General features: G+C 40.3%; 1 protein-coding gene across 1 annotated transcript in view; it reads left to right on the top strand.

Annotated features, from left to right (window-relative positions):
• Nucleotides 1–8,284: 8,284 nt before the first annotated feature.
• SLC44A1 (solute carrier family 44 member 1) overlaps nucleotides 8,285–21,631 on the top strand; it is a gene marked incomplete at both ends in the record, with an annotated part of 131,227 nt that continues 117,880 nt past the window's right edge. Inside the window, one exon of the mRNA XM_084239241.1 lies at nucleotides 8,285–8,317. Coding sequence (XP_084095367.1) covers nucleotides 8,285–8,317 — 33 coding nt within the window. The remainder of the gene's footprint in view (nucleotides 8,318–21,631) is intronic.

A 21,631-nucleotide genomic window follows, 5' to 3' on the forward strand; every position in this document is an offset into this window, starting at 1 on the left:
TCCTTCCTATAGACCTCTCTGTAAGATACCATCATAGTGATCTTTATAAAACAAAATGCTCCATTATTCTCCAAATCCTCTGCTCCTCTTATCTGTAGGAGGTGAAAACTCTAAGGCCTGTGCATGACAGGAGGTACTGTGCATGACAGGAAAAACTTTAAGGAGTGCTAGGAACCATGGCAAAGGAGAGCTTGTCACAAGATCTCCCATCCCAAATGCTCTTCTGACACTGTGACATTGATATTTCTGCTATTGGGGATGGGACGGTGGTGACATCTGTAGTTCCTTCCCTTGAATCTGAATGGACCCATGACTATAGCCAAAGCCATACTATGTGCTGAGACCAAGTCACAAAAGAAATGAAATGCAGTGTGAGTCTGGTCCTCTTGTGATGCGCACACCATGTTGCAAGGAAGCCGACGTTACATGGTGAGATACACCCCCTAAGTATTATGGCATTAATCTCTAGGCTTGGGAGTGAGGAACTTTGAGATAATTCCTGCCCCACACATTCTATGAATGTCAGTCACTGCTGTGAACCCACAAAAGTGAGGATGGCCTCGTTGATCTTTCTTAATCCCTAGCACTGAGAGATGATAATAAAGAATTGAGTTATTGTTTTAACTAACCAAGCTTTCATTTGGTTTGTGATGCAAAAATAATCGCCAGAACTTAACAGATCTTATTCTTTTCTAAGCCTGTACCTTTCCTTAGGTCATTTTATGCTTAGAATTCCCTTTTTCTCCCCTATCTTCACTTAATCAAAACCTACCCTTATTCAGGGTCCCCCTCATTGCTACTTTCTCCATGAAGCCTTTCCTAATTATCACATTTAATAGTGATGTGTTCTTTCTCTGTACTGAGTATTTCACATATTTTCTCCACGATTAATAGGTCATTTGGGTGTACCCTTCTTCCCTACAGTCATTTTATGTAACTATTTTAATATTTTTAAAAATAGTACATGCTTATGTCAAGACTACAAATAATATACAAGGGCCAACTCAGAGACTAACTCAGTCTCTCCTTTCCATCTTATTTTTTTTTAAGATTTATTTATTTATGCACACAAGAACTGGGGTACAGGCCAGAGGTGTGGGGGGGGGGTGAGAGGATTCACCAGAGACAGAGTGGGGAGCAGAACAGGCAGACTGACTGAAATACACTGCTGAGGGGAACAGCGGGGAGTCAGGAGAGGTCTGCTGCGCCATGTGGATAGCTCCCTGGTGAGCCAGGGATCGAACTCGTGCTGCAGTGGCTAGGGCTAGCTTCATAGGTTGCGTCTAACCCCCTGGCACCACCAGGGAGGCCCTCTCCTTTCCATCTTAATCTATCTTACCCTAACTCCCCAATTTTCCTACAAAGATAACTGGCTTAATAGAGAGGTATATATTCCTTAGAAACTCACAGATACACACACATACACACAATTTATATAAACAGGATTTCATCATAATACTGTTTTATAAACTGCTTTTTTAGTTGGTGATATGCTATCTTTTGTGTCAGTAAATCCTGATCTACATCATACTTTTTAAATAACTGTATACTATTTCCTATTATTTAACCAAATATAAAAGCAATATGCTATTTGTAGAAATTTAGTTCCCCCACCCCCAATTTAGACTGTATAGATATTGGATACATTGGATACATTTCTAGGAGAAGAATTGTTGAGGTAAAAGAAAAATTACCTTTAAAATAACTTTAAATTCTGATATAAAATTTTAAATTCCTCTTTAAAAAGAGGTAATTATATCCCCAACAATAGTGTATGAGAGTACTATGACAATGGATATCATCAAGTTTTTAAATCTTTGCCTGTTTGTTAGGTGAGTGATAGCTTCTAATTTTTTCTCCTACAGTTTTATTATTAGTGAGGTTGAGTAGCATTTCACAATTTATTAGTCTTTGTACTTCTCTCACTGTGGATTTTGTCTATGGCCTTTACCCATTTTTCTATGGGTTGTTTTCAGTTGATTTTTTCTTCTCTTTCTTTATTTTTTAATTTATTTATGCATACAAGAACTGGGGTGTAAACCAGAGGTGTGGGGGGGGGGGTGAGGGGTAAGAGGACTCACCAGAGACAGAGTGGCAGCAGAACAGATAGATCTACTGAAATACACTTGAGGGAAACTGCAAGGGAGACTGGGTAGCTTACAAGCAAGAGAAATTTTTAATACTTCCCACAGTTCTGAGGGTTACAAGCCCAGGATAAGGGTGCCAGCATGGTCAGGTCCTAGTGAAGGCCCCCTTCTTGGTTCTAGGCTGCAGACTTCTATGTGTCTTCATGAGGTGGAAGGAGCTAGGATCTCTGTGGGACTTCTTTCATTTATTTATTTATTTATTTATTTATTTATTTATTTATTTATACAAGAACTGGGGTATGGGCCAGAGGTGTGGGGGTTGAGAGGAGTCACCCGAGACAGAACAGGGAGCAGAACAGGCAGATCTATTGATGCACTGCTAAGAGGAGCAGCGGACGAAGCAGAAGAGGTCTGCTGTGCCACATGGGTCTCCTCCCTGGCCGGGGATCGAACTGGTGCTTCAGCGGCTGCAGATAGCTTCATAGGCTGTGTCTTAACGCCTTGCGCCATGAGGGAGGCCCCTCTGGGACTTCTTTTATAAGGCACTAGTTCCATTCAGGAGGATCCACTCCATAACCCAAACACCTCGAAAATTCACATGCTATAAATATCATTAGGGGTTAGGATTTCAACATGTGAATTTCAGAGGATACAAACATTCAGAACTTAGTGGTCAACCCTTTATATATTGCTTTATAAATACTACCAGTTGTGTTTATGATAGCTTTTACATCTACACATTTAAAATGTTTATGTAATTAATCCTATTTGTCTTTTGCTAAAGTGTTAAGTTGTAGTGACATCCAAAGAAAAGCCTTCTGGGGCCTCCCTGGTGGCACAAGGGGTTGAGCACCGCACTATGAAGCAATCCGCAGCCTCTGCAGCACGAGTTTGATCCCTGGCCAGCCAGAGAGCAACCCACATGGCAAGGCAGACCTCTCCTGTCTTGTCTGCTGCTTCCCTCAGCAGTGTATTGCGGTCCATCTGCCTCTTCTGTTCCCCACTCTGCCTCTGGTGAATCCTCTCACTCACCCACTGCATCTCTGGCCTGTATCCCAGCTCTTGTATGCATAAATAAATAAATCTTTAAAAAAAAAAGTCTTCTATAATTCCAATATTATATGAACAAATATATTTTATTCCAGAATTTTTACAGAAAAAATAATTTATTCAAAAGTAATCATTCTAATGTTTCAAATAACCTTTCCTTTGAGACTTTCTGTGCATTTACAAATTTAAGTTCCTATGAACTCATTGACAAAATTCATTTACTCATTGAAGAAATACTTATGAAACATTCCTAGATAACAAGTTCTTTTTTTCTTTTTTAATTTTTTAAAGAGATTTATTTTATTTATGCATACAAGAGCTAGGGTACAGGCCAGAGGTGTGGGGGATGAGAGGATTCACCAGAGACAGAGCGGGGAAAAGAACAGGCAGACTGAGTGAAATACACTGCTGAGGGGAGCAGCAGACGAGTCAGGAGATGTCTGCTGTGCCATGTGGGTTGCTTTCTGGCCGGTGGGGGATCGAACTCGTGCTGCAGAGGCTGTGGATAGTTTCATAGGTTGCGTCTTAACCCCTTGCACTACCAGGGAGACCCAACAAGTTCTTTTTTAGACCTTTGGTACACTGAAGTAACTTGGCTAGTGGAGGTAAGAACATAAGGGTTAATGGGCCTCCCTGGTGGTGCAAGGGGTTAAAATGCAACCTATGAAGCTGGCCACAGCCACTTCACCACGAGTTCGATCCCTGGCCAAGGAGACACCCACATGGTGCAGCAGATTTCTCCTGACTCGTCCACTGCTCCCCTCAGCAGTGTATTTCCGTCAATCTGCCTGTTCTTCTCCCCACTCTGTTTCTGGTGAATCCTTTCACCCCCAACAGCTCTGGCCTGTACCCCAGTTCTTGTATGCATAAATAAATAAATCTTTAAAAAAAAAAAAAGAACATAAGGGTTAATAGGGAAAAATGTAAGGTGGCATTTTTTTTAACAAAATTAATCAATCTCTGTGGACCTCCTCTGAGCTTAAATACCATGTGGATTCATTCCACTCATTACATTTAAACTATACTATAATTCTTGTTTTAAATGTCTTTCTACCTCACTAAAACGTTAACGACATAAGGACAAGGAATGTACTTCATTCATCTTTGAATCCCTGGCATAAAGCTACGTATCTGGCTCATTATAGTGACTCAAGAACTATATTGTTAAATAAATGAAAAGCCCTACTTTACAAGTTGCCTCTTTCCTTCTCAAATTAATTCTCACCACTCTGCCTCCTTCCCATTCTTCCATATTAGACAGTCCCCCCCCAAAAAAAACAAAAACCAAAAAACAAAACACAACGCTAGTTTTGTTGGAAACAGCTTAAATCTCTGCAGACTGATGTTTGCATACAGGATAATCAAACACGTTTAGCTCATAAGAACTAAAAAATATTGAATAAATGAATACAGATTTTACAAACGTCACTCATGTAATAAAAGAAATGAGACACCTCCCTAAACACAAGTTCATAGCAAGCAATTTTAGACAACTTATAATTTCTCTGATCTTCCAATGAAAATCCAAGTGAACCATAAACAAAAGCCAGCGTCAATTAATACTGCAGAGACATCAACTTACAAGTGTGGACAGAAATGAAGTAGTGGAGATAAGGATTTATGATCGTAGCCTGACTCTTGCTGGGAACAATGTTGTCTTTTTCTATCACATGCCTGAATTCAGCAAAGGTTTTTTCAGGGGTTTCTAACTACAGGGATTAACTGGGAGGCTGAGACACATTTCCATCTTCTCAAATAGAGACCTGTTCTTGTCTCTGGTAATGAATGAACAGTAACAGTCCTTGGTTACAATTAGTTTTCGCTTTTGGAGCATTTCCCAGCGGTGATATGTGAATGCTTCCAGGAGGAGGTTGTGAGGCAGATCTGGAAGATAGGGCTCAGCTGAGGGGAATGTGCTCTTGTGGGACGCGGCTGTGAACACAGTATGTGCTAAAATGTAAATAACACAGTCAAAGCACCAAATGCCATATTATTTTTTTTTTAATTAAAGGACTATTCTGAGCATTTACACACACACACATACACACAACACATTTATATTTGTTGCCTCAAAATCCGAAATCACCTGGACAATGAGTCAGGCTTTATTAAAAGTGTTGGAAAGATCATTAGTTCAGTATTTTCCCTTGGTGAGTGACCAGCACCAAGCCCTTCATCCAAAGCTGGAAACTCTGAAATTCACACGGCCAATTATGCAATACTAGACTACTGGGAAGCATTTCTGGCTGGCTCAGCTGGTGATCCGCTTTTACCCTGCAGCACCAAGATTGATAGACCTTATAATTTTAGTGGTTAGTGCAGATGCTGTTCTTACATAAGTTTTAAAAAAATCTCTCTTTTTCTTAAAAGTGAAAGAAAAACAAATCTAAGCCATTTCCAAGTGGCTTGTTTGGATGGCACCTCATAGTGGAGAGATCAGTAACTTGATTGTGGGCTAGAGAAAACAAATTCTCCTTACGATGTCTGATTTTGTTGTAGTTTAATTTCATTGACGCTGTCTATGCTTGTTTATGAGAAAGAGTGAAAGGGAACAGTAGATTTCCCCCCTCTAAATCATTTCTTTTATGAGGTTTCTTAGAGGTAAGGGGGAAGGGAAAGAGACTCATTCTTAGAAGGTACGGAATATCAATTCATGAGCTGTTAGTTTCTTTCATGCTAATGAGGAGGTATAATTTTAAAACATCACATTCATATGCATATATGGTGCATACATACATAATTAGTATATTTACAAAGCACCTTGCAGAACCTTAGAACTCCTAGTTCCGTTAACCCTTCAAGGAAAAACTAGAGTTCAGATCGTTCCAGCACAGTGAAATGTGGTCTTTCAATTATATTCATCCATCATCCATGTTTTGGAGAAAAGGAGACCTCCAAAAAAGTGAAATACATTTTTCTGAAGCACTGCCACAGTCTGTTACATATTTATCTGCTTTGCAGTTCTAATTACAAAATAAGCACTAGCTACTACATGGAATAACTACACTAGCCAAAAAAAAAAAATTTATAATCTGAGAGAAATGCTCCCATATTGACTCTGCTAAGAGAAACAACTCCCCTTTCCTTGAATATAAAGAAGGAAGACAGATGGCTTCTTGTTTAAGACTATAATTTTACTTTCAGCCTCCTCCCTCAGTTAAAAACAAGATGTACTTTGAGGGAAAATCTCAAGGGAAGTTTTTTTTTTTTTTTTTATTCCTGCCTGTTTTGAATTATTCAACAAACATTTGAGACAGCTGAGGGAGATACAAAGGATAAAATGCTTTTCTTGTTCTCAGGGAGTTTACATTCGAATTGTGGAATTTACAGTCAGAATTGGGACCAAAGTCATTAAATTTTATTTTTTCCACTTCTTTTTAAAGGCCCATTTAATAGTTACTGTCAACACACTTAGGACTCAGCAGCTCAGTGGTATGGTGGATTCTCAGGTCAAACTGAAACTAACCATAGGCAAGAATTAGGGATCTCAAACAGTATTTGTTGAGTGCTTACCTATCTTTTAGTTATAATCAGTCATACACTGGCTTATAAATCTTCACAACAACCTTCCTGGCTAGCTCTATTATTAGAGGTTCACCAAGGAGAATAAGGCTTAGAGACATGGTGCATCCACAGTAAATGTGCTAGGAGATGGTATTGGAAGATACCAACCAGAATTCTTCTGTGGTCTTTTCTTTGGCTGTTGCAGGTTCCCATCTTGACTTTGCTTAGATTTCCTTTCAACACACACTATCTTTAAAACTTGCTGTCTTTTATTTGGGGGAGGCAGGCCTTCTAGAGTCTCACTCTGTTGCATCTTTGCAAATAACCTTTTTTTCCCTTTTCGGATTTTGAGACAGGATAAAAAGAAACATGAAAAAGGTTTGTAACAGCACCTGGTATGACAGTTCTTTTCATATTAACCATGATCTCTGGCTTTGTTCCTGCCATCTTTTAACTGTTCTTATCTCACATTCCTCCATCGTTTCTGCCAGGGTTGTAAATTTCTTGACAACACCTACTCTAACTTGTTGCTACCGCAGGGTGTAATGTCGTAGTGATAGGGACTTATACGAGAGCAGAAACTTTGCCATTTTGTTCACCTCTTTATTTCCACTTCCTATGAATTACTGGAACTTAATAAATATTTTTAATATGCATGAACTAATAATACTCGTTTATTGTTGGGGGGGTATTTTGTATAAGGGAGTTAAGATTCATGTAAGGATGAATTGAGATGCCGTGAATCCTTTTAAATATTCTCTATTTCCTGCACTTTATAACAGTTTCGACCTTGGTTGCATATCATTAGGCTCTTGGTTCACTTCAAGGCTTAGTTTCCACATCAGCAAAATGGAACTAGTCGCAACAGATGCTTCCTCGACTTCTATCACCTTACCCCTCCTCCAGGGAAGGGTTACCGTATACACACTTTCCTCTGGATAAAGAACGGCCGTCGCAGGGGTTCGTAGCCATTGGTGTCCTCGGGGTGCCTGCCTAGCAGCGAAAGCGAGGGGCTTCAGGCGCCTCAGCAGTGCCTCCCGTACCCGGAAGCAACACGGCCCCATTTCGACTGCGAGCCAGTTCGGACGGCGGGTTCCTCAGCCCCAGGCGTCTGCTGGTCCCGAGGCTGCGCTCTGCCTCGGTGCCACAGCCAAATGGTTTCGGCACTGCGCAGGCTCCGACGCGCGCCGAAGGGCCCGGCCTCGTTCTGACCGCCGCCGCCTGGCCGCCGACTCGGCGCTGCACTGGGGGCGGGGAGTCTGATGGGAGACGCGCGCGGCGCTGAGGAGGCGGCGGCCTGGGAGAGGGAGCGCGAGAGGAACTGGGCGCGGGAGGCGGGAGGCGGGGGACAGGGGGAGGCGCCGCGGCGGCCGCCGCCCGCCCCTTTCCGCTGGGGAGCAGCTGCAGCAGTAGGAGCAGAGCAGGAGCCGCGCAGCCGCCGCCGCAACCGCCGGGGGATGTGGCCGGCGCCCGCCCCGAGCCGCGCCGCCTCTTGAGTCCCCACCGCCGCCCGAGCAGCCGCCGCCGCCGCGCCGTGTAGGGCCTGGCCGCGCCCTCCCCGGGCGCCCGCCGGCTCGCATGCCGAGGGGCTCCGGGGCGTAGCTGCGCGCCCGGCGCCGCCTCCGGGCTCCTCCGGCCCCGCCATGGGCTGCTGCAGCTCCGCCTCCGCCGCGCAGGTGAGGGGCTCCCGCCTCCCGGCCGCCCGCCTGGATGCCGCTCCCGCGCCGCGCCGCGGGCGCCCGCCGCCCGGTGCCGCTGGCTGCCCGCGAGCCTCCCTGCAGCCCACTGTGCACTCCTGAGACTCCCGCCCCCGCTTCTCCCTCCTGCTTGTCCCGCAGATGCCCCCGCGCTCGCTCCGCGGCTGCGGGCTCCGAGGCTGCCGGCCCGCAGGAGCCTCTGCGCGGCCCCCAGTGCACCCTGAGCTCTTCCCTGCCCCTTTCCGATTTGGCCTCCACCCAGTCACACCTGAGCGGCCCGTCCCGCCCGCCTGCAGGTAGAGGCAACACAGGCTCCTCCTCTCTGCTCTGCCCTGGGTGGCACCCCCTTCCCTAGTGTTTCGGGCCTTGCGCCTCTCTTCCCTTCCGTGCTGTGTCCCCCCCAATCTCTCCCCCCCACCCCGCTTCCTCCTGCAACACCCACTGACTATATTTTCTGAGATCCCGGAGGAGTACCCCCAGCATGGGCTCTTCACCCTTTTGCCATCTTATTCCAGTTTCTGTTCCATTAGATATTCTGTCCTTTTCTCTTGGCCGCTGTCCCCCGTCCGGGTTCAAGTGTTTAAGTGGATCCTGGAGCCCTTGCGTGGCCCAATTCCCAGGTCCCACCCGCTCCTTTTCCACCATCCCCCCCTTTGTGCCTTGACCCCGGGCACCGCGGCGGCCTCCTGGCTCACCCAGGCCCCTGCGGGAGCGCCGAGGACTGGGCTGGGAAGGAGATTGGGCACCTGGTGGGTGACGGGAGCGTTAGCGAAACTCTCTCTTTGTTGCCAGTGTAACAGGAGGAAGAGGTGCCGAATTTAGTTTTTCTGTGGGCACTGGCAGAATGTTGTCGCTGAGGACTGAGATGCAGGATTTTTTTTTCCCAGCTTCTACCCTGCCCCCATCCGAATTTCTCTAACCTCCCTCTCTTGCCCATTCGAGCCCTTAACCTGGATGGAAATGTTTAGACAACTGTTTAAGGATAGAATGTAATAGAACTTGACTGCTGGCCACTAATAACTGAGACGGCCTGTTTGTAAATTACCTAATTTAGTGGATTAGTGAGTGTATTTACAAATACGATAAAGAGCAATCAGGAATACTGCATCAAACTGTCTGGTGGTAGTGTATGAAAAACAGGCTTTGACAACGTCTGGGATGTCATCTCACAGTTTCATTAGCGTAGAATTTAACTGTGGCCTTTGATTTGTGCGGTTTTTTTTGGGGGGGGGCAGAGGCTCTTGTTTTTAAAAATAAAGGCCAGTTGCTTCTTGGTGAAGAAAAATGCTAGTTTGGGGGAAAAATTCCTCCAGAGATCTAGCATCTGTGATAATGCCAGAAGTGTTTTGCTGCTGCTAAATGACTATATATAACTCAGTTTTAAATAACCTGCATACTTATTCTGAAAATCTGAGATCTGCTAGAGAAAATGACTAGAATTGCAGATGAATGAAGGATATTTATGTTTTTATCAAGTATCCAGCCTGTTTGTCCAGTTGTGTGTGTCTCTGTGTCTGTGTGTTCACACTTACTCGTGATCTTTTTTTTTCTTACTAGGATCATAGTCAGGCTGATTTTAGTTAAACCATCCTATTCAGGTGAAATAGCAAAGAAAAACTGTATGTGGTAGTGTTATGAAGAGGTGGCTAGATCAGGAATTTCATTTTTACAGGTAAAGGTAATAAAGGTGTAGAATTACACAATGTCTTTCAACTCGTTAGGGATTTTTTTTTTTTTTTGCGGGGGTAGAGAGGTCTTCATTATATAGTATTCATCTAATAATTACTTAAATATTATTCTCAGGTGTCTTTTATAGTACCTCTAAAGAACTGGACTTCTTTACCTCTTCTTTTGCTGGTGAAATGCGTTTAAGACCAGATAGTAGTCATAGTTTATGGATGGATGACCTGTTCAGTGCGTTAGCAATTATATTTAGGAGGGAGAGATGCTGCACCAAAACTCTGTTTTAATAACAGGTAGTGGGGCTTGGATTTGTTTGGATTATACTTTTCAGAAGGCTGTCACATACAATTTCTTTGCTTTTTCCTCCTCTTGCAGTCAGTTTCCTTCATGCCATGTTCTACAGACAAGATGCATGTCATGCACCCTGAGGGGTGTGTGTTTTTCTGTGGATGCCTATAGCCAATCAGCAACTGTTACATGCTTTTAGGTTCAGCTTTAGGGACCTGTCGTGTTCAGTGGAGCGTTGAAGAGCAGGTTTTGTGCCAAAGAGCTAGTCATCGTTGTTTTTTTCCTTATTTGAGATTTTACCATCATTTATCAAATGTCAGATGTTGTCAATCTGCTGACATTTAATTTTAAAGCTCTTTTCAGTAGCATCTCCAGCTTTGAATAATATTGTATCTATAAGTGTTGTGTTGAAACAGAATCACAATGCAGTGCCAGATCTCCCTGTGTGAACTCAGCATCACTTTGAACATCTGTAGGAGGCCTGAATTGTATTTTCAGACAGAACATGTTTCATTCACCCCTTCTCCTGGATTATAAACTTCCTGAGCATAGGAAACGCTTTGTTTTCCCATCTTTTTATTCACTGAGTGCCTCATTATACCTTCTGCATAGTATAGTATACAAATAATCAGTGATCAAAATGTATATACACTAATTTGGACATTTCGCTGGCAAGTAACATTGAATATCATTTTGGCCCTGACCCTTGTGCTATTTCACGTCCATGGACTGGTTGATTAATTCCAGGATCTTCTCCTAACCTCAAATTTGAACTATTTAAATTAAAATTCACCTCCCTTTCCTACATTCTTTCCTATTTTGTCAGTGGTACCTTCAGATTATAAAATTGAACAGGTTTTCCCTTTTCTTCTGGTGCTCTGCTCAATGCTTATATTTTAATTGGAGCAGTTGGCTAAAACATCTTAAAAGAGCTCGTCTGTAAACTAAAGATAACCTGCACAGCACACCAGAACAACATGCTTTAAGGTAATTTGCAGTTTGGCATAGTTTTTTTCAGTAGTATTGTCAGCAACTTTAAAACCCTGGCAGGTTTTGTCAATGTAAATATAATGTGTTTTCTTTTTGTAGTAGGGATTAATATTACTTTTGAACTCTATTTTTCCTCAGTTTCTTCTGTGTTGTACATCCTCATAAAAGAGTTTTAAGTATGGTCTTTCTTTGAGACTATTTTCATCTCTTATAATCTGTGCTGGTATTGTCTTCCTTTTCTTGGCTTTGTTGGGATATCATAATTTGCCATCAAAATAATTATTCTAATTTAAGATCTAGATCGAAAAAAATGTCACATTCTATACTAACTTGTATTACGTTGCTGAAAGAGCAAATTATTGGCAAAATAATTCATGCTATACGAGGTATGTACATCTAAGACTCTTAAGTATGTCTAGTAATTCAGGCTCCTTCTAGAACACTTAACTATGTTTTGCTTTTTATTAGTGACTACTACAGGTTGTTTGCTAATATAAGTAATTGCTTAAAGCAAGCCAACACATGATAGCCTTTGCTTAAAAATCTCTTTGAAGAGGACTTAAAAGTGTGACAGTCTTGAGTTTCTTTTTACAGCACTAATCCTTTCTAAGACTCTTAAAATTTATTCCCATCTCTCATAATTCATTTGTTCTGTTATAACCTGACATAATTTCTATTCTTATAATGTTAAACTTCAAAGTTCACTTGTAAATCTTCAGATTTATTAAATGGTCTTTCCCATTGACAAACCAGTTTGAGTGAAGGAGGCTTTTGAAAGATTACTTAGCAAATTGCCCTAAGTCTTTGTCATTAATGGCTAGATCATTATTTCTCACAGCAGTGCTTTGGAGGCCAGGAGATTTTGCTAGTGCTCTGAAGTTCTATGTCCTTCAGTTCTAACCTTAGAATTTGTGAGAGGGAGGAGGAGAATCTTTCTGATTGAACAAACTGCCCCTTATCTGTCTGACTTTAGGGGAAATGGTACTTATCTCCTGTCTTGTCCCATAATCTTCCAAGTGAAAGCTGTATATTTAACTTTCTTTTTCTAACTCTCACCTTGTTTTCGGGAGTAATGAAAAACAATCAAGTGGTTTGCAAATGCTGGTTAGCATTTGAGTATGTTAACTTTTCCTTAACAGAACTTTAATAATACTGGTTTCCCATATGCTCTGTGGAATTTGAAGTCACATGGTTTCAATGACATTTGAAGAGTATTGTCAATTATTGACAAGACCAAGTTATTCCATTAAAATATATCTAGCAAGTAGACTTGCTCTAACTGGAACAAAAATGTGATGGCAAGAAGAAAGGTTTTTGTTTTGTTTTGTTTTTGGATGTTGTGCTGCTAGCTTGGTAGAGCCTCTTCTCAATATATGTACATTATAGTTAATGTTAAAATAGGCTGGGCAATAATGTAAAAATGCTACTACTCTTCATATTGCTTTTCATGTTTTTATTTCTACAATCTCTCTGAAGTTGATTTTACTTCCTTATCATAGCCGAGGAAATACAGATACACAGATTGGGAAATTTGGCTGAAGTCACAAAGCTACTAGGTGATAGATGTGAACTTCAACCCAGCTTGGAAAATTAGAAGTCCTGTGGCTCCCTATGTTTATGTGCATGCCTGCTTCCCAAATCTTAAATCTCCATCTCTTTATCTTTATCTTTATTTTTTTAAAAAAGATTTATTTATTTATGCATACAAGAGCTGGGGTACAGGCCAGAGGTGTGGGGCATGAAAGGATTCACCAGAGGCAGAGTGGGGATCAGAACAGGCAGATTGACTGAAATACACTGCTGAAGGGATCAGCGGGCGAGTCAGGAGAGGTCTGCTGCGCCATATGGGTGCTGCCTGGCCAGGGATTGAACTCATGCTGCAGTGGCTGTGGATAGCTTTATAGGTTGTGTCTTAACCCCTTGCACCACCAGGGAGCTCCGTCACTTGATCTTTAGAAAAGGTCCAATCAATTAAAAATTTTCTTTTTTGTTCAGAAGGGCGGTTTATTAGGAAAAAGAGAAAAGAGATAAGAAAGTGCCTGCATATATACAAGCAGGCAGTGTTGGGATGAGATCTGCCTCAATAATATTTTGAATTAAGGAATTTTGTAGTTAAATTATGCCTCCATTTTGAAATCCCTGTAACAAACTAGCAAAACTCGTTCAGTTAGAATGTTCTCAGGCTTACCAAATGTTATTTGATGTGTCATCTTACTTAAACATGTTATTGGCTTGGGAAGGTAATTATTTACAAAAATATATATTCTGCTACTGGTAATTAGTTAATGGCAATTTTTCTCTTGCCCATCCCCTCAGAAGAAAGGAATATTTCAGTTTTTTACTTTGATTCAGATTATGCTGGGGACTCTCGGGGGTATTAGAGGCAAATTATTCCTACTATCTCACTTTTCTCTTGAGCTGTGTTGAATTTTGAGGTATGTAGTAGTCTGGGTGAGACTAATGAGGTAGCTAGGACCAGAAACCTATGCTTGATCTTTCTGTAGTACTGTTAATTCTTAATGTCTTAAGTCTTCTTATCTTCCTGACCTTGGTTGCACATTGGAAACACTTAGAGAACTTTAAAAAGCTCTGATGTCTGAGTCCTGCTCCCAGAGATTCTGAGTTCATTGGCCCAGGGGTACTAGCTGGGTATCAACATTTTTAAAAGTTCCCCTGGTGATTCTCATGTGCCACCAAGGTTAAAAACCACTGTTCCATACCTTTTCTTTAGGCATTTTAATCTCTTTCTGTGCTGTCATTTACAGTTCGTATGCTGACAACTCACAAATTAAGTTAAATTGAAGCAAATTCTGTACCAGCCTCTGATCTTTATATCTAACTGATTACTTAGCACTTCCACTAGAATATCTTGTAGGCAACATCAGCATTCTTAAGCAGCCAGTCTGTTGCTAGGTATATATCTCATATAGATACAAGGATAGGAAAGGACTAGTCCACTCCAAAATGGGCCGGTTGAATTTACATGGTAATTTTTTTTTAAAGATCTTTATTTATTTTTATACAAGAAGTGGGGTACAGGCCAGAGGTGCGGGATGGTGAGAGGATTTACCAGAGACAGAGCGGGAGCAGAACAAGCAGACTGACCAAAATATACTGCTGAGGGGAGCAGTGGGTGAGACAGGCGAGGTCTGCTGCGCAATGTGGGAATCTCCCTGGCTGGCTGGGAATCAAACCTGTGCTGCAGATGCTGTGGACAGCTTCAAGCTTCACAGTGCTGTGCCACCGGGGAGGGCCGGTAATTGTTTTGATAGCAGGAAAAAATGAATGGGACTGTAGGTGTAGCATCTTTAAAGAAAAAGCACTTGAAAAACTTCAGTCATCAGAGAGACATTGTTATGTCTACTGTGGGAATTTATCCTGTGAAAATGGTTCAAGTTTCTGGCATAGTAATATTTCTTCCCTTTTTAGTTCTTTTTGTTTTCTCATTTATTTGGAATATAGTGTAACATAATGTTCCTATTTTGAATTATTGGGGGCATCAGACAGTACTTCTGTTAAAAATTATTTTTGAAAGAGATTTGTATTTTTCAGTATGTTTTAATATATTCAGTAAGGGGGTACTAGTTTTTTTTCTTTTTTTCCCGTGGTGGACTCCTGTTTGATTTCCTATCAGTTGTATAATAGAATTTACTCTAAAAACATTTGGTTGATAAACTGCTGGAATAAATTTTTTTTGTAAAAAGAATATTATTCTTAATAGCTGCTCTCTACAGCATCCCACAAACAAATATTTAGTCACAGTCATTTGTTTGGTATGGAAACTCTGAACAACTTTTTTGCTGTTATATTTTAGGTTGCTAGAAGTGCTGAAAACATTAAACAGAAGTGTTTGAGTTTTGGCTACATTTTATAATGTAAAATAAGAAAAACAGCAAAAAGATGGGAAAATCGAAAATAGATGATTACTTCAAGATGTTCAAGTAACAGGGAAGACTTTACAGTTGGCTTTTTTGGGGTAACAGTATAATAATGATGCTAATGAGCTTGTAAGGTTTTTATTATGAACTACTTAGGATGATTCAGCTATAAGAAATTTAAACACTTAAATGTAAATAGATAAACACTAAGGAAAATTTACTTCAGAAATTGAGAGGTAGGGTGGCTTTCTCTTTGGTTAGTTCAATGACTTATTGTCAATAAGGACTTGAGTTCCCCCTTTTTGTCATTTTAAGGAAGGCAGTTTTTTTCTTACTTTGCTTTCCTTTCCATCCTAAGGTAGATGTGTGTCTTGCTGAGCTTACAATCCCCAGCAGTTTTCCTTTAATAGGAGTTAGGGAGGGCTGCATACTCATCCCTAAACAATCTCTAACAAGGGGGAGGAGAAGTTCTCAATAATTGGCTTAAACCAAGCAGGATTTCCCTGTGAGTCATATGAAGGGTGAAGCAACACTAGGACAAAATTATGACTGCCAGCAAAGCAGAGGGATGGCAATGGTGACTGGGTGAGCAGCCAGTTGTATCAGCTATGTAGTTTTTTGTTTTCTTCTGTCTGTAAAACACATTTATATAGTATTTCCTAACATTTATATAGTATTTGCTTATAGCTCCATTATAAAACTTTTCACAGCTCATAGTTGAAATCCACATAATTGTCCTCTTATTTGCCCAAGTGATGCTGCTTTGGCGCTACTGAAACTAGTCTTTCTTTTTTCCCCACCCCCACTGCCTCTTTCCCAGTCTGAGGCATGGATAGCTTATGGACAAAGAAGAGCATTTAAGGTTTGAGCAATGGTTAAGTGGCTAATTGGCATTCCCACAGCCACTGGTCCCCAAGAAAACACTGAAAGTTAGAATAACCTCTTTTCTTTCTAGGTCTGCTATCCTTAACTTCTCCTTTCTATGCATGTTTATCTCTGTCTAATTGGTACTCATTTTTTCTCTTTGAATCTTTTTCACCCCTACCTGAAGCATTGAGCCATTATACTGAGTAGAATATACTAGGAGAAAGAAGGAAAAACAGAATGTCTTTTCTCCCCCTACCCATTTAATTTTTTATACAACAGCAATAATAAACTGAAGATTCATCACTATTTAGAATAGTTCCTTTTTTAATTTAAATTTTATTTTTATATTCCCCATACAATTACAAACCCCTTATTTTGACCCCAATTCCTCCTTTCCCCACCCCCCACTGCCCACAGAGTGTCTCTGGTTCACAGTTTGTTGATTTTGATATTTTCTTTCTTATAGTTGTTCTTTTTCCTGGTCCCTTATTTAAGTTTTCTAGATTCCTGCTATGAGTGAGACCATCCGGTATTTTTCTTTTTCTTTCTGGCTTATTTGGCTGATCCCTTCCAGCTCCATCATGTTGCTGCAAATTGCATGTGTTTATCTTTTTTGAATGCTGAGTAATATTCCATGGTGCATATGTACCACATCTTCTTGATCCAGTCATCTATTTTTGGGCATTTGGGTTGTTTCCAAAGCTTAGCTATTGTAAATAGTGCTGCTATAAACATAGGGGTGCAGGTGCTCTTTGGAATTGATGTTTCTGTGTCCTTTGGGTAAATACCTAGGAGTGGAATTGCTGGATCATATGGAAGCTGTATGTTTAATAGGTCAAGAAATCTCCACACAGCTCTGCATAGTGGTTGGACCAGTTTGCACTCCCACCAACAGTGCAGGAGAGTTCCTTTTTCTTCTCAACCTCGCCAACATTTGTTGTTGCTAGTTTTTTTGATATGTGCCATTCTCACTGGTGTAAGATGGTATCTCATTGTAGTTTTGATTTGCATTTCCCTGATTACAAGTGATGTTGAACATTTTTTCATATGCCTGTTGGCCATTTGCATTTCCTCTTCAGAGAAGTTTCTTTTTGGCTCTTCTGCCCATTTTTTGACTAGATTATTTTCTTTGTTTTTGTTGAGTCTCATCAGCTCTTTGTAGATTTTTGTGATCAGTCCTTTATCATTAGTGTTGTGTGCAAAAATGTTCTCCCAGTTGGTGGGGTTTCTCTTTGTTTTTGTTATTGTTTCTTTTGCTGTGCAGAAGCTCTTTAGTTTGATGTAGTCCCAGCTGTTTATCTTTCCCTTCACTATCACTGCTTTGGGTGATGTGTCTGTAAAGATGTCTTTGATGTGCATATCAAGTAGTGTTTCACCTATATTTCCTTATATGTATTTTATGGTTTCAGGTCTTATGTCTAGTTCTTTAATCCATTTTGAGTTGGTTTTTGTGCATGTTGTGAGGTAGTAGTCAAGCTTCATTCTTTTGCATGTAGCAACCCAGTTTTCCCAGCACCATTTATTGAACAAACTTTCTTTGCTCCAATACATATTCTTTGCTCCTTTGTCAAAGATTAGTTGACCATAAATCTGTGGGTTTATTTCTGGATTTTCTATTGGATTCCATTGGTCTCTGTGTGTTCTTGTCCCAATACCATGCAGTTTTGATTATTATGGTTTTGTATTATAGTTTGAAGTCTGGGCATGTGATGCCTCCATTCCCTTCTCTTTTTTTCAGGAGTGCTTTGGCTATTCAGGGTTTTTGGTCATTCCATATGAATTTCATCAATAATTGTTCAATTTCTTTGAAGAATGACTTTGAAATTTTTATTGGAATAGCATTGAATCTGTATATTGCTTTAGGTAGGATGGCCATTTTAATAATGTTTGTTCTTCCAGTCCATGAGCAGGGGATGTCTTTCCATTTCTTTGTGTCTTCTATTTCTTTTAATAGTGTTTTATAGTTTTCTTTGTATAGGTCCTTTACCTCTTTTGTTAGATTTATTCTCAAGTATTTGATTTTTTTGTTTCAATAATAAAAGGGATGGTTTTTTTTTTTTATTTCTTCTTCAGATTTATTGTTTGTGTATAGGAAGGCTACTGACTTTTGCGTGTTGATTTTGTATCCTGCCACTTTACTGAACTGATTGATTAGTTGAATTAGTTTTTCAGTGGAGTTTTGGGGTTCTCTGTGTGTACTACCATATCATCTGCAACACTATTTAGAATAGTTCTATGAAAAGACCTCTCACAGTATAAAAATTCTCTAACAAATAGCTAATTTACAGAAGGAGAAATAATAGGCTAATATTTAAATATGTTCAGTCTTGCTAATAATCAAATTAACTCAAATTGAAGTGCAGAGACACATTTTTACACCTGTAACTTTGATAAAAGTTAACAGAAAAATATTAATTGTTCATGTGGCTTTGATTCATATATACTTTATTGATTTGTTGAATAAATTGGAATGACCCTCTTGGGACACTGCTTGATGATATACATTGAAAATCATTAAAAAAGTTAATGCCCTTCATTTAGTAATAAAAATATAGTGGTGCTATGTGCAAGATTCTTTCTACTGGGCATACTTATAATAGCAAAGGAGTTTAATTTTAAGCATAATATTTCTGGTATAAGTTTTTTTTTCCTTAATATAAAATTCAGTTGAATTTAGGCTATTATGTGCAGCTTACTCCCCCACAACCAACAAAATGATGCTCTCTTAATGGTAAATGGACTTCTGCCTTCCTTATAAAGTCTTTTCCCTATTGCTTTAAAGGGCTATTAGAGCCCAGAGATTATAGATCATCTTGTAATGGTAGGAGTATGGACTGCATAGCCAGACTGCAGGGGTTTGCAGCTCAGCTAGGTTATCTGGGCCAGATGTTTAAACATTTTGTGACTCACTCTCCCCAGTTGTAAAATAGGAACAATAATATTGCCTATTTCATAGGTTATAAATAAATAAATGTATGAATAAAACCTATCTCTTATGTGCAAACTATATAATCCATGAAAATATCTTAGACTATCAATATTAATGTAAATAAGCCTCTCAGATGTTCTCAGATCCATTAATCCCATCCTCTGTCCCAGATCCTTTCCTTTGAGTTTTGGTAAAGAGATACCAACTTCCAAAAATGTTAAATTCTGTCAGAATGATAAGTAATAAGGGTGAAATAAACAGCGATAATAAGGGGGAGTTAAATTGAGTGGTCAGAGTTCAGGGAATTAGGAAACTGAGAAAGGATGATTCAGCTAGAGAATTGACATCATATCCTGAAAATGAACCTCGAAGGAGGGAACACAGAAAGAATGTCAGGATGGACAGATTTTAGTAGAAAACAGGGAGAAGAAAAGACATTAGAGGAAAAGAATGATCTTAAGTGAAGGCAGGGAAGCTCTAACTTGCTGAATGTCAGTTTGGAAAGGAGACCTACCTGGAATGAAAAGAAGAGATGTTATATGTAGGGGAGGCATTAATATTTGAAAAGGGAGGGCAATGGCAGTCATGGAAGGGTTTTTAGCATGGTTTAAGGAAGATTAACCTGACAGTGTTGCTTGTGCCTGATGTGGTAGAAAGGGGGGCTACCAGAAGATGTTTACTAGCTCACACCAAGCAGAAGACACATTATGAAGTTGAAATAGGACACTTTCCTGATGTAATCTGGATATTTGAGATAAAGGATTGAGAACTGGTTTAGAATGCTATTTAATGGGAGACAGGTATTGTAATTGGTAGACATGGGAGTTTGAGATGGAGAACAGTGTGTGTGGAGGGGACAATGGAATTAGTTTTGTGTGGTAAAATTAAAGTGACACTGATAGGAATACCTCCATGTGGCAGTTTCCCAAAGGCAATTGAACACTTGAACTAGATTTCAGAAAATACTTTAAGTCAAGTGCATAGAGGAGATGCTTTAATGAGGGTGGGCTCCAAGGGGAGCACAGGGGCATGATACAGATCAGATGCAGGGAATAATCATCATCTGTTTTTAACTAGGGATTTCCCTGTGCTCACTGCTGGCGGCCTGTTTCACTTAATAAATTTCATTTTATTTTCCTAACTTTGAGATGGGTACTACTAGTATTTGTAACTTTTTACAAATTATGAAACTGAAACTGCTAACTTGTAAACCATGGAAACCACAAAAGCAGAAATAAGGAATGCTGGAGAACAGTGATGCATAGTTGCACAAATGCATAAATTGTTAGACTGCATGGTAACAAATCTCAGTGGATCTAGAACATCCATCATGATCTGATCCATCTCTGAGAGACCCACTTTTCTCACACCAAAATAGTTTTCTTTGGTCCTTTGCCCTGGACTGGTGATATTCTTGTGACTGAATGTAACTCCTCTGAATGTAACTGAATGTAACTCCTCACCTTCTGCTATACTGAGAACTACATTTAAATAGATACATTATAATAAGGTACATTTAAGTGTGTCTTAGTAGATAACACTTTTCTGTCCTTTAAATTCGGAGATTGTGTGTATCGTCTGTTTACTCTCGTGTGTGTGTGTGTGTGTGTGTGTGTGTGTGTGTGTGTGTGTGTGTTGGGGGAGAGATACTGGTTTTAAATCATTGTAGTCCAGGGCCTCCCCGGTGGCGCAGCGGTTGAGCGCTGGGTTGCAAAGCTGCCCGCAGCCTCTGCAGTGCTGGTTCGATCCCCGGCTGCTCCCCGGCCACCGGAGGAGGGTCCCACATGGCGCGCAGACCTCTCCTGCCACCCGCTGCTCCCCTCAGCAGTGTACTTTGGTCCTTCTGCCTGCTCTGCTCCCCGCTCTGGCTCTGGTGAATTCTCTCGCCCTCCCGCCTTCTGACTGTACCCAGTGCTTGTATAAATAAATAAATCTTAAAAAAAAAAAAAAAATTCTTGAAGGTCACCAACTTTGTTTTAAAAAAAAAAAAAAAATCATTGTACTCCAAACTTGACTTCAGAGTCAGGGTATGACGTTTTGGAACCCCTGATCGCTGTTCATTTTTGCCTGGGCCATTCTTCTTTTTTCCTTTTTCTTCTAAAAAAATATGTCTGAACAAATCTTACTATGGCAATAAGTTTACTAAGGGGGGCTACCCTTCCATCCTTTCCCCACAACTCAGATTCTTGAGGATAGTTTTAAATAAAGAATATACATAGAGTCAGTCAGCTTTTGGAGATCCATGGCTTCTGAAACTGTTGATATAGTTGATGCTAAAATTATTTAGTACTGAGTTCCAGTAAGACTCTGGGGTGCGGTAGGAAAGGAAAGGTGAAGAAAATTTCCACAATGAAGTTAACTCTTCAGCACAAATGATTGATATCCATATTAGGATCCACTTATGAAGGCGGAGATTTTTACTATCAAGACAAAAGTTAGAATTTTTTTATTTACTGAATTGTCTTTAGAAATTCAGCATATTTAAATAAGAGTTTACTCCCTTGCTTGCTTGGCCTTGAAGTTTTAAAGATGTCTTCTGCTTATGATATGTAGTTTCATGACAATTCTGAAACTGTCAAGTGTTAGAGGACAGTTCTAAAGACATTAACGTTTGAAGTCTAGAATGTTAAATACGTTTGAGGCTAGGCATACTTTTAC

Source organism: Talpa europaea (genome assembly GCF_964194135.1).
Source record: "Talpa europaea genome assembly, chromosome: 7".
NCBI lineage: Eukaryota > Metazoa > Chordata > Mammalia > Eulipotyphla > Talpidae > Talpa > Talpa europaea.